Source organism: Phycodurus eques, chromosome 1 (genome assembly GCF_024500275.1).
Source record: "Phycodurus eques isolate BA_2022a chromosome 1, UOR_Pequ_1.1, whole genome shotgun sequence".
Taxonomy (NCBI): Eukaryota; Metazoa; Chordata; class Actinopteri; order Syngnathiformes; family Syngnathidae; genus Phycodurus; species Phycodurus eques.
Window position 1 is genome coordinate 17,220,478 of NC_084525.1, and position 16,792 is coordinate 17,237,269.

A 16,792-nucleotide genomic window follows, 5' to 3' on the forward strand; every position below is an offset into this window, starting at 1 on the left:
TGGCAAACATTTTGACAATTTAAATTTGTCGCTGTCATCCACAGTAATCACGGCCCGTTACGTCTCCCAACCATCCCGTTTTGTCCACGGTGGCCGTGGCTGCTGGGACATAGTGTAAATGTAATTTGAACTGCCTCGTGCATTGCATCTTTTTAAAAGCATAAACCAGATGGTAGAATTGGCGACTATTAAACTGTGCTCAACATTTGTTGTGTTTTTTTGGGTTTTTTCCCCCTAAACCTGTACTGGCCTCTCTTGGGACCGCCTGCTGAGCCTTCCTGTGAGTAGCTACCAAAGACAAATTCACAACTTGCTCCAGTCCTTTTATCTGCTTAATTCACCATGAAATGAAACTCTTTGGCATTCAGGATGATTCATTATTTTGGAGATGGAGAAATACCTGTATTAAACCTCCTTCAATAAGGTCCCCCCCTCATGAGAGTCCTTTTTTTAGATTTTGTACTAAAAAACAATCCACTTGAAATAGGTTGAAAACAAAGAATAGCCTGCATAAGCTTTGTTTTTTTAATTAGTGCATTTTAACCAGTTTTGATCAAATAATTTGTGTGTCAATATGTTTTGCTTGCTAATGGTTTTTGTAGCTTTAAGGGGTTGAATTTGAGCTTTGTGAATTCAGTATGTTTAATTTTTTATAGGGCTTGCAGTAGTTATAGAAAGTAAACACAACTCTGTTAAACCACCCATTTATATGATTATAAATTATTTATCATGCTCATTTTTTTCACAGGGGTGTGTTCACTTTCTATGCATATTTGACAATGTAATTTTGCTTGCTTGTCCTCCATTCTTACACTGTGATGCATAGCGTGCGCGTGCGTGTGTCTGAGTCTCTCTCTCTCTCTCTCTCTCTCTCTCTCTCTGTGTGTGTGTGTGTGGGGGGGGGGGGGGGGTAATGCACATAGAACTGACAAAGCAAAATTCCTTACTTACCCTGGACACAGCAAAATCTGAAAAGACACAAACGGAACAACAGTGTTGGCATGTAGGCAGTAAAAAAAAAATAAAAGGAAGAAAGTGCATATTTGTGCAAAACATTAATATGCTTTTGTAAGTCTAAGTTAAGCATCTAAGTCTTTGTTTACAGCTGAATGAAGACATTTGTTGGCTGCATGTGTCGGGTTCTTTTTTATTTCCTCTTCAAATACTTCCCTTTCAGAGCTGTTTTTTCCCCCTTATTAATATGAATCTAGTTACATTTCCCTCATTATTGAATGCTGCTAAGCCAGAGGGCAATTTCAGTTTCTATGAATGTACAAACAGGAGCGGAGGAAAAGGAAGTTCACACAGCTGATGAAGCAATAGATCCATTCAGTGTGTTAAAAAAACAAAAAACAAAAAAACACTGGGGGTAATCGGATAAAAACAGAAATACACGCCCACTCACTGGATTATCTCCAGTTACCATGGAAACTATCAGAGATCCTTCTGAGAAGTGAAACATCTAATGTCACAATTCTCCCTCTTTATCGCACAGACTCATCCTCTTCCTTCTTGCTACTTTACGTTGTCTTGCTGCCTATCTATTGGTACAGCTTACACTGTTGCTCTATTAGTGTCACTATTATGTCAAGGTATCGCCGTTTGTCTTTTCTACAGCTGATTAAATTGCTTTCTTTTGGTCTCCTATTCAACATCAACTGCTCTCTTCTCCCCTGATTCCCTCTTTCATTCCTTCCCTCCAATAGTGTGCTTTCACACGGTTTAACAAGAAGGATTCAGGCATCCTGATGCAACTTTGTGCAAACTGTCAGAGTTGGACCAAGGGAGGCTCTCCAGTTTTTGAATGCAGCGCTCTAACTAAATTGGAAAAATGAGTGAGACTATACCATAATAGTCATTGTTTCCAACTTGGAAACCCACACATTAAATGCGACACTATCCTGTATTTTTATTTTCCAACTGCACCTTATTTGGTTTTATTTAAAGTATGGGTGAAGGATTTTCCATGCTAATTCAGAACATACAGGATATAACACAACAATCCTATTCAAATCCATTGGAAACTCTAAAGTGGAATGCTTTTATTTTCAAACCATGATTTTATTAATTTACCTAGGTTAAGAGATGTAGTTACTGGGATATCTGTATTTCAAGTGATTTCAATTTTTACGGGGACATGTTGTACCAATAAGGTCACACAAACCATTGGATTCTGACCTGCCATCATGCATGTGTCATGCAAGGCCTTCAGTTCAGCCAGTGTCAAAAGATTAACGTAGCACACTGCACTTTTTCTCTGGCTTTTTGTGACACCTATTGTAGAAGAAAGGCCATCCTCAACCAAGGGTTTTAAAAGAAGAATACTCTCTTCCTTACTCTTACTTTTGTTTGACAATATAATTTTTTTGTTGTTGTTGAGTTTTTACAAAGAGAAGTCTGAAGGGCATTTGCAAGGCAAATCACATTCTCATTAACTCATCTGTCAATAAAGTTGAGACTGTTTGTTACATTGTACTGTATTTTATTATACTTACGATTTACAAATGTTAAGCTTTTATGATGGTGAGTGTCACAGTTTGGTGACAAAAAAAAAACAACAACAAAAAAACCCAAATCATAACCAGCATCACGGCATGGAACAATTTGTGTTTGGCCTCAAAGGTTCCACTGTGCATATGGTAACTTTCAATCTTTTTGCTCAACAACATCACATCAGTCTCCAATCCAGATTGCCCCCGACTGAGCAGTATAGTAAGGACATCAGAGAAATTTGAATGTTTAAACTCCCAGCATTCCCACAATAAAACCAACCCTGACCGGTGCAATTGTTTCCTTCTCTTTTACTTTACTCACAAGAAGTTAACCATTTTTAGATTTCAAAAACACAAGAGCAGAAGATACGTACTTTTGATCTCTTCTCTTTGATCACAGATTCTTAAACAGTCACTCACTGCTGGTTTGTTTGGTAGACTGTAGTACATACTGAGCATAAGAAAAAAGTTGAGCATAATCCTTCCTAAATGCAAATCGAAGCAACTGCCTTTGTACTTTTGTGCTGGATGGAGGTAGTGAATAAAAACAATACAGTAGTTCATGGTTGGGAATTAATTCTAAAGTGTGTTAATACAAAGAACAGATGTCTTAACCTTTGTTGTCAGTCTGCAGGTCGTCCAGGTAGAAATCATTCTGCCGGTTGCCCAGGACGAAAGCCATTAAGGACAGGACCAGGGCGTTGAGGATGCCCATGATGGCCAACATGTAGGCCCAGCGGACAGAGCAGTCACCCAGAGAGTACTTCCCCGTATGCTCCCCGCACATGTCCCGGATGACTTCGGCGTCCCATCCATCAGGGAAGATCATGCAGCCCAGGACCAGGCATACTCCTGCATGAGGACAAGGAGGATGAGGAGAGGGGATTAGAGGAGGAAGGGAAGAGAGAAGGCCTATCGGAGGTGGGAACCGACAGTATGAAGGAACATGAACCGGGGAGCATAAATGATGATGGCAACAAATTTGGAGAAAACACGAGCTTCTGGCTTTCAAAACTTTCCATTTGATCTCAGTGAGTAAGGTGCATTTTTTTTCCCAGTTGTTTTCATGAACTAATTTTGCATCTTATGTTAGACAATTCACAGTGTTAGCAATGATAACACATGATTTTATGATAACAACTATGACAACACATTTTGGTAGCATCAAAGTTAACGCCAGCTATCTGCAGAAGGTCTTAAATAACATGACTAACGTGATTCCCAACCCCCCCCCTTGGTACGAGCAATAAGTTTTATTTTTTTTTGTACACAAGTATCAGTTCTTCTCCTTAAGTACATAATTTGATTACTTAGCCAGCTCTGAGCACAGATAATTTTAGGTATTCAGATTAGTAGTGTGGTGTCTAATTTTCAAAAAATAACATAAAATGTTACTCAAAACGCTCTCTTAAAACGGACTATTCACAACAGATTTCACTTTGTGAATTCCTTTGTGTTTGTGTGAAGTGTTGTTTTGTATGTCTAACATTTACCAGTCTTCGAGCATCGCTCACATGCTATTTGTACATAAGCAGTATGTAAAATGGATGGATGGATGGATGTAATGACAACTTCCTTGTGTGTTGTGTTGTCAACAACGGTACTGCCACGAAAGGGCCATTGGTAGTGTCGTGGTTCACATAGCTGATCGTTGTGGAAGCTGGCGTGACTGAGCAGGAGAAGCGATATAGAATATGGATGAGTAGATGTACTCAAAGGAAAAACATGAAAACGTAACTGACTTATTCAGGTTAAGTTGGCCCTGGTACTCTTAAACGTAATATAGCTGCAGTGCTTTGGAGTGATACTTACTGCTTAGTGGGCTGTAAGAACATTCTGCTACTAATGTTCACAACATTTCTGTGTTAGTCAGCCTAAATGCTGCTGAGGTGCAATTTGCATTAGAATGTCATTATGGAGGGCAAACAAATACGGTACAACAATAACCCTGTCAGCTTTCTTTTCCATGTGTTTTCTGTGCTTCAGTGATGGGCCAAAGTAGTCAGACACACCCCTGAAGCCATTAATCAATCAATCAGAGGCTGGACTTGAACCCTTAGTTCCACTTGATCTATATTCACATTTACACAGTCACATTTGTACATAAACTCTGTGAAGAGTGAAAGCTGTTATAGCTTCTGTTTCTTTCCATTACAACTGTTATTCTATAATATTAAATAGATTCGTGCCTTGGGATATGGGTTAAATTCGTTCTGGGACCATGCTCGTGACTCAAAACACTTTCCCCATTGAAATGAATGGAAATCCCACTAATCTGTTCCAGTCTCCCTCCCAAAAGTAACACAAAAAAATTTTGAAATGTGTTTTTTAATCAGCACAACAGCACTTACAGTAATGACACAATTAAATATGAATAAATAGAAGTGAACAGTTTTGGAGAGACTACATCCTTCGGCTGGCCTGGGAACGCCTCGGAATCCCCCCGGAAGAGAAAGATGAAGTGGCTGGGGAGAGGGAAGTCTGGACGTACCTACTAAAGCTACTGCCCCCGCGACCCGATCTCGGATAAGCGGTAGAAAATGGATGGATGGATGGATGGATGGATAGTTCAAATATTGTTCAAGGGTTTTGCTAGCAAAAAAAGATGCTTGCAATATCTCAACGTTATTATTCAATACAGAGGTGGGGTACATCCTGGACTGGACTATTTGAAATTTTGGTACTGATTTTAGCAAGAATCACGGAAGTTGACACACATAATTCGCTGTTGTGGGTCACATAAAATTATGTGGTGGACCGGATTTTCCCCGTGGGCCTTGAATTTGACATCTTTGCTATATAACAAGACTTCCGTGTAAATGTTAATTGTTGACCCATTTACCATTTCCCATTGTATGTTAGCATTAGGCTTGTAGATGTTTTAAATACACAACATGTAATTTTCTTTGGTTTATGTTAGGTTTGACAGTAACTTTCAGTAAACATCTCAAAGCCTCTTTTTTTTGAAGAATATCTACGAATGTTATTTGCCAAACTGCTGCTTGTTGTGAAGTGGGTTTAGTCACCTGCCACCATGCAGTGCTTGTATCTCAAATATACGCTCACAAGTCAAAGCAAAAACTCAGCCGATCGACAGCTCGTATCTCGAAAAAACTAGTTAGTCACCCGACTTACTAGTATCTCAAGACACCACGGTACGGCGTTTTAATTGAATGGTGATCCTATTAGTGAAGATTTGGGATTTTGGCATTTTTTTACACGCTCTTACTGTCTGAAGCACTATTGCTCCCCTACTCTAAGTGGTCAGTGCCTAACCAGTACTGCTTAGCGGAGGGAATCGCAGAATAGCTTGTGACATGATTTTTGAAATATTGTAACAATAATCACAATAATATCACGACACAGCGATGTCAATTATTCAAAATATGGAAAAACATCTTCGATATTATGTCTATGACCCTGAAGAAGGTTACATGAATCATCAAGCCGATCAATTTCTATACGGCTTGTAATCATTTGGGTCGCAGCTGAGCTGGAGCCCAGCCCTGTTGACTTTCTGCGAGAGGTGGGGTAGAATCTGGACTAGTCGTCAGGCAATTGCAGGCCACAGCCACAACCAAGGGCATCTACTGCACACAAATAGGAACATAAATAGAGACCAACACTCCGCTAAATCCATACATGCAACAGCACAACACAAATGGTAATCCATACTTTGCACCGATGCTCATTCATCAAAGTGAGGATCACTCCGGGAGCTGATTGGACCGCGTCCCACGCTCACCAGCTCTGTTTAAATAGCATTCAGCCTGCGCCTGCCTGAGGCTTTGTAAGTAAAGCAATGGGCTCCACTGGGAGATGGTGAACATACATGGCAGCCGTCACACTTAATCTTCATTCAGGCCAGAACATGTCTTTGTCACAGCTAACATCACCAGCGCTGCTCATAAAAGAGAGGGTCAGATTTGACCGGGCTCGTGATTATTACATGCCACTCAATGTCCGGAAGATTCAACGTCCACAGAAGTTACTTGGTGAATATTTTAAAGCCAGACTATGTAATTAAGGCTGAGCAGCAGCAACAGCAACCCCTACTGACAGAAGTAGTGATTACAGGATGCCAGCAGAACCATAGTGGCACTATGGAGGAACACAACAGGCTGATTCAAGACCAAAACAGAGAAAGAATAATTGTGCCTTTAACAAACACCTTCAATAATCATAATGACGTTACTCTGTCTCTCCCATAGTACCATAGTAACCTTAAGGCACTAACACATGATATAGAATATTGGTGGACATGGCAGGACACCACACATGCTGAACATACGGAACAGAGTTGTGCACAGTGCTCATTCAAACTTTGCTTGGGGTGCTCCTCTATCTTTATTGCATTTAGTGCCTTAAAGCTATAATCAACAACTATTTTTGTTGTTGTTGTTTAAAAAGTAATTTTCATCCAAGCCACTACAATGCTGATTAAGCCTATCAGCTTCTGAAACATCTTGCTATATTTTTCCAATTTTCATTTGTTTATTTTTAGTGACAATCCTGCAGGAAATGACGCATTTTACCTACGAACGGACATCTCATATATGGACAGCGCGCAGGTCAACTGAGCCATAGAGAAAGGAGAACGCATGCGGGGTTGGAAGGAAGCGGAGGCAAGCGTCATATCGAAGCGATGAAGGCTTCGTTGTTATTCTGAATTCCAGCGTTAGGGGGCGCCAGAAATGACTGATTATAGCTGTGAACTTCAAATGAATTAGAATTTAGATTCAACAAACAAACTACTCATTATTGAAATATTAAGGAATGTAAGAGCGTTATGAAATCTAAGGGTTATGGCCGATTTATTGAGGCAGTTATATGGAGCTGTTCAAGCCAATATTTAATAGCTAATCTCTCCATTTTATTTACCTCAGTAGCAAAAATACATTACAATTTACAACTTTAAGGGAATTCCAACACTCAACATCATTAACCACAAAAACAACAAATAACTAAAAACAAAGTCAAACAACTGACTTAATTTCAAACGTGGAGTAAGCAAAACATATTACTCCTTTGATACTGAAGTTGCATTTAAATGACCCCAAAGGTGTGTTTTAGTTTAAATTTCGAGGTGTGTTTGACTTTAGAGGTTCCGCAGCATTTTTTGGCTTTTATAGACTTTAAAGTTTTGGAAGCAAGTGTATCAAAACCAAGTCCATTAGGTATGTGGTAGAGTCGTGTAACATTAGCAAGTCACTGTGAGGTTCCCCTGCTTCACCTTCACTACCCATCACAAGTCAACGTTGGGTGGTGCACTTGTGGCAACAGATGAGGGAGAATACAAGATTAGTCAGCACACATCTCGAGTGAGGATACACTCAATGTGTGACTGCTCCCCCTCAAAATTATTGCAGGCGTAATGAGGAAATGTAATGAGAAGGGATATAATGACGGTATTACAATAAGTAATGAGAGAAAAGAGGACCAATACGAGCCATCATCCTGGGAAATCAGCACATTATTAGCTTCTCTTTATGACCTCCGTGCAAGATAGAAACATAGACGGGCAATAAGAAAAATGATTTACAGAGTAATGAGCATCAGGTAACATATTTTATGGCTTTTTGATGAATGTGTGCTATATGAAAATCCTCCGGAGTCCCTTGGAATTTTTGGAGAATGCGAGAATGTAGTTGAAGAATCCAGAGGGACCAAGTGTATCCGACTCAGGGCAGCTCATTTACTAACCACTGCTCTTTGTTTGGCTCCTGTTTCTGTTCCAAAACGAACAGCTTTGTGCATCTGGTGCTAAATACAGACACATAGGCTCACACCTTAGCAAACATGCACAGGTGTGTCTATGCACTGCAGAGTTAATATGTGAGTTATTACATGATTTAGGTGGCTATCACATTTTGCTTTGTTGCAGGAACTCTGAACTGGCTGGCAGCAGTCCATCTCAGATTTTTTTTTTCAAATTATCATTTAAATACTGTACAATTATACAGTAGGATCCCACACTGTCAAAACTCCCTTGCTCCAGCAGCAAAACAAACAAGTATAATATAATTTATCCATCCATCCATCCGTTTTCAACACCGCTTATCCTGGTTAGGGTCACGGGACGCTGGAGCCTATCCCAGCTGACTTTGGGCGAAAGGCGGACTACACCCTGAACTGGTCGCCAGTCAGTCGCAGGGCATATATAGACACGGACAACCATTCGCACTCACATTCACACCGTCACTGAGTGGGAACTGAACCCACGCTGCCTGCACCAAAGTCAGGCGAGTGTACCACTACACCATCAGTGACTTAATATAATTTATTATTATTATTATTATTATTATTATTATTATTATTATTATTATTATTATTATTATTATTATTATTATTATTATTATTATTATATACACAGTAGGAAATAAGATGCGGGTCCATTGTAATCAGGGTTAGGCTAGGGTTAGGGTAATTGTAATCCGTTTAATCCATTGACTGTCATATACTGCCATGCAGTTCCATTATTGGAGCCGGGAGGGCGCTTTGCGTCCTCTCTCTCTTCCCCCGCCCCTCTCCTCACTGCTGCCTGCTAACCCACCTAGGACCACCGCCATTACCTTTCCTCAATAAACTGTTCATCATTTTAGATCTGCCTCTGCCTGCTCTTGGATACAGCTACTCCCCATATGTCACAGAATACTTTGGCCATTATGGACCCAGCAACTCCGGAGGCACTGATGAATGCACTCACTCTCCAAGGAGCCCACATAGGAAGACAAGAAAAGACTCTCCAATAACTCATGGAATCCCTACACTCCCCCACACAACAAGTATCCCTCCTTTCCTCGACTATGCTATCCAAACTTCTACCTGTAAGTACGCCTTCCGAGCCCACAGCCTCAGAGCCACCCTGCCTCCTGTAAAAAGAACATCATGTCCCGCCGCCCGAGCCCTACTCCGGGGACCTAGGTGCATGTAGCCAGTTTTTACTGAATGGCTCACTCGTTTTCAACCTTCAACCAAACAGTTATCCCACCGAACAATCCAAAGTAGCTTATGTCACGAACCCCCTACGCAGAAAAGCAGCTAAATGGTCCATTTCCTTATGGAAAAGCTCCTCCCCTGGACTCCAATCATTTGATTCCTTTTTGAAAGAACTCCGTAAAGTCTTCGATCACTCCGTTCAGGGCAAAGAAGCCACCCGTTATCGTTATTACTTATCTCTAGAGTTCCGGATATTGGCGGGTGAATGTGAGTGGAATGACGTGGCATTTAGGAGGATTTTTTTCTAATGGCCTTTCCAAGCAGCGCAAGGATGAGCTAGCAGTCCGGGACCAGCCATCCTCTCTCAAGGATCTCATCGGCCTTTCCATCCGTCTGGATAACAGACTGCAAGAGCGAACACAAGAGAGGGGGGTTCGCTCGCGCAAAGCCCTCCCACTCCGAGCGCCGCGCCGTCAGCTTCACACCCGCCTCCCGCACGCACCGTCTTCCGCACTTCCGTCACTCCCCGTAGCCACCGAAGACCCCATGCAAATTGAAAAGAAACGGTTAGATCCACAGGAGCGTCAACGTCGTATCACCCGGCGGCTGTGTACCTACTGCGGTAAATCTTGTCACTTTATTTCCTCGTGTCCCCTCCGGCCAAAAGACCAGGCACACCGAGACCCGAGAGCATCGTGGTGAGCCAAACCTCAATTCACTCAAGCTCTCCTTTTCGCATGACCGTTCTCGCTTGCATTATACTTTCGGTTCTTAACACCCCCATCACTGCCCTGATTGATTCCGGTGCTGATGACAATTTCATTCATGAAGCCATAATTCACCAGCTCCAAATCCCTCTCCAACTACTTCCGTCCCCGAAGAAAGTCACAGCCCTGGATGGCCGAATCATCTCCCCGGTTACCCACCAAACAGTGCCATTCAGCTTGGTTATTTCAGGAAATCACAGTGAGAACATCTCTCTTTTTGTTATCCCTTTCTGTGATACCCCATTAGTCCTTGGAATTCCTGGCTCAATAAACATAAGCCCACCATAGACTGGACACACTTAGCCATCACCGGATGGAGCCCTCACTGCCACTCACGCTGCCTGCTCTCAGGTATGCCACCCTCTGATAAATCGCCACCCTCTTCCACGCCCGTTGACCTCTCCGGAGTCCCTGAAGAATATCATGAGCTCTCTCCAGTGTTTTGGAAAGACCTGGCCATTTCTCTACCGCCACCGCCCATATGACTGTGCAATTAATCTGCTGCCGGGAGCCCCTCTTCCCTCCAGCTGTCTCTACAACCTTTCCCGACCTGAGAAAAGGGCATTGGAGGACTATATCCATGACTCTCTGGCTTCCGGACTCATTCGAGCTTCCTCTTCTCCCGTTGGGGCCGGCTTCTTTTTTGTTGAAAAGCAAGACACCACTCTCCGCCCATGTATTGACTACCGTGGTCTCAATGATATCACCGTGAAGAATAAATCTCCACTTCCCCTCATCGACCCCTCGTTTGAACCCCTCTGTGATGCCCAGGTATTCACCAAATTGGATCTACGAAACGCCTACCACCTCATCCGTATCCGAGAGGGGGACGAATGGAAGACCACCTTCAATACCCCTCTCCGACACTTCGAGTATCTGGTCATGCCATTCGGTTCAACCAACAGAGAAGAGCTCTGCAGTTTTCCAAACATTTATTACTGACGTCCCCCGTGACATGCTCAACCGGTTCGTGTGTGTATACCGCGATGATATCCTAATCTTTTCCGCTCCCCCGTAGAACACCACATCCATGTACGCCAAGTCATTCAGCGTCTCCTTGAAAAGCGTCTGTATGTTAAACCTGAAAAGTGCGAATTCCAGCTCTCCTCCGTACACTTCCTGGGCTATGTCATCTCCAGAGGACAACTACAACCCGACCCTGCCGAGATCCAAGCAGTCGTTAACTGGCCCACTCCCACCACCTGCAAAGAACTACAACGTTTCCTTGTATTCACCAATTTCTACCGTCGATTCATCCGTAATTACAGCAAGTTCGCTATTCCCCTCACTAGCCTCACATCCACCAGCTCCTCCTTCTATGGACCCCGGCAGCATCCCCAGCATTCAGTCAACTCCAGACCCTGTTCACCAGTGCGCCCATTCTTCACCACACCGAGCCCTCCCTCCAGTTCGTGGTCGAGGTTGACGCCTCGGACATGGGGGCAGGGGCTGTCCTCTCGCAGCGAGACCCGACGATCCAGAAACTTCAACCCTGTGCCTTTTTTTCCCCGTCGTCTGTCCCCTGCCGAGAGGAACGACGATGTCGGCAACCGAGAGCTACTGGCCATTGTATGGGCCTTGGAAGAGTGGAGGCACTGGCTGGAGGGGACTGAACTAGCATTCATCATTTGGACAGACCACAAGAATCTCTCTTACTTCCGTTCCGCCAAACACCTTAACCCTCGACAAGCTCGCTGGGCTCTCCTCTTGAGCAGGTTTAATTTCAATCTCTCCTTCCGTCCTGGCTCCAAAAACAGCAAACCAGATGCCCTGTCTCGACTTTACTCACCCCCCACCACCGGTACCAGGGCCCATTTACTGCACGTAAGTCACTCTAGTCATCGTTCCCTTTTTTGACTCCTGTGTCTCCTTGTTCTCAATGTTTCCCCCCATGTTCCTGATCCACGTGATTCCTGCCGCTAAGCCAGCCGCCTGTCCTCACCACTGCCTGTCACCTGTCCACGCCACTGCCTGCCAACCCACATAGGACCACTGCCATTACCTTTCCTCAGTAAACTGTTCATCATTTTACATCTGGCTCCGCCTGCTCTTGGATCCAGCTACTCCTCATACGTGACATTTACTTTAACACCATAGCAAATAGTAATAAAGGAAAAGTACACCTATTATTTGTCCATCCAACCATCCATCCATTTTCCAAACTGCTTATCCTCACCAGGGTCACAGGCGTGCTGGACCCTATCCCAGCTGACTCTGGGCGAGAGGCGGGGTACACCCCAATTGCATGCCACATATAAACAAACAAACATGCTCACTCACATTCACACCTACGGACAATTTAGAGTCCTCAATTAATCTACCATGCATGTTTTGGGGATGTGGGAGGAAACCGTAGTACCCGGAGAAAACCCATGCAGGCACAGGGAGAACATGCAAACTCCACACAGGCGAGGCCGGATTTGAACCCGGTCCTCAGAACTGTGAGGCAGATGTGCTAACCAGTCGGTCACCATGCCGCCCACTTATTAGTCAATAAATAAAATGGGAATTGGCCAGCTAAAATTCCAACATGGACTAATGCCAATGCCCTTCCCAAGCATTGCCCAAATGCCATTGAGCAAAGCATCAAATCCTAGCAGCCAGGTCTGCCTGTTCATATTTCAAATGCATATTTTGACAAAATAGAAATGTGTGACATGATTACGCTGTGCCCTTCCCTTCAACTGTCCTTGTCCTCTATTTCCAACTCAAATGTTTAAAATCGGGCACCGGAGAGCTAAAAATAAAACGAGAGAAAAGCCCTTTGAAGTTGATGTTTTTTTTCCCTGCTTCCTCTCTTTCCAATCTCTCAAGACCCTGCTTTCTGAAACTCGAAGCCCAGGGACATCAGAGTTGTCAAGCAGGGGGATCGAACAGCAAGTGGAAGGGAAAACGGGGCGAGCTGGATGCCCTCTGCTGCTATACACTGTCTTTTTTTTTCTGCTCTTCATCGTCTCCAATCTTTTCACAAGTTGTCAGCTGTTTGGAACAGGGGTTGAAAGACTAGACCACTAATGAGAGCATTTGAAAAAAAAATGGTAGTAATGCAGAGTTGTGATCCAACTTTTTAAATATGCTGCGCATTAATCTATTCATAGCACATCAAATATATTTCTAGACCTGTTATATAACAATTTGACAGATTTTCTTATCCACATGGCATTCTAATTCTGGTTAAACAGCCAGAAGTGGTTATGTAAGAGATCTAAAAATACTTTGAGTGTACTAAATTTAAATGTGTGTGCACATTATTTTTTGAGGGGAGCAGCTCACAGCTCAACAAAATTTCTCCTGATTCAGTCATCCAAAGCATTCTGACTTTTTCTACTAAGATGTGGATGTCATTCTTTCAAAATAATGCTCAATCACAGATTGACTCAGAACAGCACTGCATAATTTTTTAATACATGGAGACACAAGCAACTCTGTTCTAAAAGTAGTTTTACTGTTTGAATGCTAAAAGACCAACATTCCTAATCCAACAAACATTTATACATTCCAGAGATCCAACGGTCTGACTTGTTGTGCAAATGTATCGATGTTGCAATAATGTAATGTCTCACTTGAGCATCAATGCTCTGTCATTCCTTTACTGTCCATAGCCCTCAATTGAGTGTCTTTTAGCATGCTTTGCAATTTTTGACTCAGAGTCAGAATGTACAAAATCTATTCTTCAATTAGGGCTTATTCTTGTATGCCGAATGAAGAAAACAATTGGCTCCAGATGTCGGCAAGGCCAAATAATCTCACACGTCCTTCTGACCCATGTCAGCCAGGTGATACTGCTTGACTCCAGTCCTGTAGGTGGCGATAATTGACATTACAAAGTGGGTACTACCACATGGCCACAAAACTACATTCTTATGAGGCTTTGATAAGCGTGCTGCTCCCACATCCCAAAAAACATGCGTGATAGCTTAATTGAGGACTCTAAATTGTCCGTAGGTGTGAATGTGAGTGCGAATGGTTGTTTGTTTCTATGTGCCCTGCGATTGGCTGGGGACTGGTTCAGGGTGTAGCCCACCTCCCGCCTGAAGATAGCTGGGATAGGCTCCAGCAGCCCGCGACCCAAGTGAGGATAAGCGGTAAAGAAATGGATGGATGGATGTACACAATCAAGCGACAATTCCAATAAGTCTGTCTCTTCTTCTGCTGTCATGGTCAGTGTAACCTTTTTTGCAAATGTGGGTTGTGGGTATGACTCCTCAGTGGTCTATGACAAACTGTATCAGAAGTAGCATGCAAGCTACAATCTGTTCCGTAACAGATGGCAAATATTCTTTCAGGAGTCTAATTAATGACTCCAGAAAGAATAGTTGCCAGAATCAGAATAATCTTTTTTTTGCCGAGTCTGTCAAAAACACACTAGGAATTTGTCTCCGGTCGTTGGAGCCAGTCTAGTACGACAACAGACAGAAAATACTTTTGAGACATATAAAAACATAAAAACACACTACGGAGAGTCACTGAGCAATGGAAGGTTACCAGTAATGTGGTAAGGCCGATAAATTGTTTTTTTTTTGGGACAATGGTGCAAATGATGCAGAGTCCTCTAGCAATTTAGATTGATTTGAAATACTAATAGAACAACAGTCTGGTACAGTGGCCATTGTGCAAATGGTGCAAAGACTTCAAGAAATGTAAGCAGTTTAAAGTGACAAGTAGTGCGATAATCTGGAACGATAACGAGCTGGACGAGGTGGTGACCAGGATGTGGAGGTTCCTCTTTTTCCATTGTTCGATAACGCCTACCTGAGGGAAGAAGCTGGAAGAGGTGATGACCAGGATGTGGAGGATCCAAGAGGGGGGCTCCCAACAATTTTTTCAGCAGCTTCGATTGTCTGTTGCAGTCGGAGTTTGTTCTTTGTTTTTACAGCACCAAACCAGACTGTGATGGATGAACACAGGACTGATTCGATGACCACTGTGTAGAACTGCCTCAATAGCTCCTGTGGCAGGCCGTGCTTCCTCAGAAGCCGCAGGAAGTATATCCTGTGCTTGGCCTTTTTGAGGATGGAGTTGATGTCCCACGTCAGGTCCATCCCCAGGAAGTTGAAGGTCTCGACGGTTGACACAGGTGCAATTGGACAGTGTCAGGGACAGCTTAAGTCCACCATCATCTCATCCTGTTCGTGGATGGTCAACACAGGAGGCGCAGTCAGAGGTGTGATGGTGGTTGGTGGTGCGACTGGGTGGGTGTGGGGTGTGACAGTGTCCTTTTCAAATCTGCAGAAGAAGGTGTTCAAGTTGTCAGCTAGTCCTTTATTGTTCTCTGCTTCGGGGGTGGTCGCTTATAGTTGGTTAGGGATTGTAATCCCCGCCACACTGATTTAGAGTCGTTAGCAGTAAACTGCATATTTTCTCTTTTCGATGTTAATTTATTTTTTCAACTGGTTTCTAGTGCAATTATACAGGGCTCTATCCCCATGACGATAGGTGACCTCTTTAGCCTGGTGAAGTTGCTTAAGTTTGGCAGTGAACCATCAGTTGTTGTTATTGAACCGGCAACATGTCTTTGTTGATAGACACACATCTTCACAGAAACTGATATAGAATGTGACACAGTCCACAATTCATCCAGGCTGCCAGTTGAAGTTTCAAAGACACTCCAATCTGTGCAGTCTAAAGTCTTGAAGTTCTAACTTTGCTTTATAAGTCCACTTCTTCACTGTTTTAACCACAGGCTTTGGTTTATAGACAGGTATTTGCCTGTATATTGATATGAATTAAGTGAATTAAGCAGTGATCAGACAAGGCCAGAGCTGCGCGAGTGATAGCACGGTATGCATCATTTAGTGTGGTATAGCAGTGGTCGAAAATTTTATTTTCCCTGGTAGAACAGTTGATATGCTGCTTGTATTTAGGGAGTTCGTAGTTGAGTTTAGCTTTGTTTAAGTCCCAATGAATAATGAGAGGTAAATCTGGGTGCTTTTTATCAATTTCGTTTACTTGTTCAATTGCCCGTAGGTGTGAATGTGTGTGTGAATGGTTGTTTGTTTGCATGTGCCCTGTGATTGGCTGGCGACCAGTTAAGGGTGTACCCCAGCTCTCGCCCAACAATAGCTGGGATAGGCTCCAGCACGCCTGCGACCCTTGTGAGGATAAAGCGGGACAGAAAATGGACGGATGGATGGATGTTCAGCAAGCGTTAGCAGTGTGGCATTTGTGTTAGCTTGAGGAGGAATGTAGACACTGGTGAGGATGCCATGTCTCTGTGAAGCAGAGGGCGGAGGAACGTCCAAAGTCCTTACTGGTCTTTGTGAGAAGATGAAGCTCGTCTTTTTTGTTGGGTAGGGAGTGTAGATTTGCAAGGTGAAACGACGGGAGCGGAATTCGAAATTCTCTCTTAAGGAGCTTGACCTGGACTCTGGCTCGCTTCCCCCTATGACGTCATGTTCGCTCCATGCACCGTAGACCGCGGCCGCCGCTCCGGTAAGTAACTCAGAGAAAAAGATGAGCGGATTAGTGAAATTTGGTGAAAGAAAGTCCAGGGTAGACTCCCTAATGTTCCCAAGTCTTCCCTCGTGTAAGTGAGTCACGTAATGTCTCCAAAAACATAAGACAGTACTAGAGAGCACTTAACTGAGGGGACCA

The 16,792-nt window shown here is 43.3% G+C and overlaps 1 protein-coding gene across 1 annotated transcript in view; it reads right to left on the bottom strand.

Moving 5' to 3' along the window:
* The window catches only part of LOC133404781 (LHFPL tetraspan subfamily member 4 protein-like), a 55,476-nt gene that overhangs the window by 9,005 nt on the left and 29,679 nt on the right, over positions 1–16,792 (bottom strand). Inside the window, exons 2-3 of the mRNA XM_061681075.1 lie at positions 3,108–3,344; positions 952–968 (exon numbers count right to left, since the gene is read on the bottom strand). Of these exons, the coding sequence (XP_061537059.1) occupies positions 952–968; positions 3,108–3,344 (254 nt within the window). The remainder of the gene's footprint in view (positions 1–951; positions 969–3,107; positions 3,345–16,792) is intronic.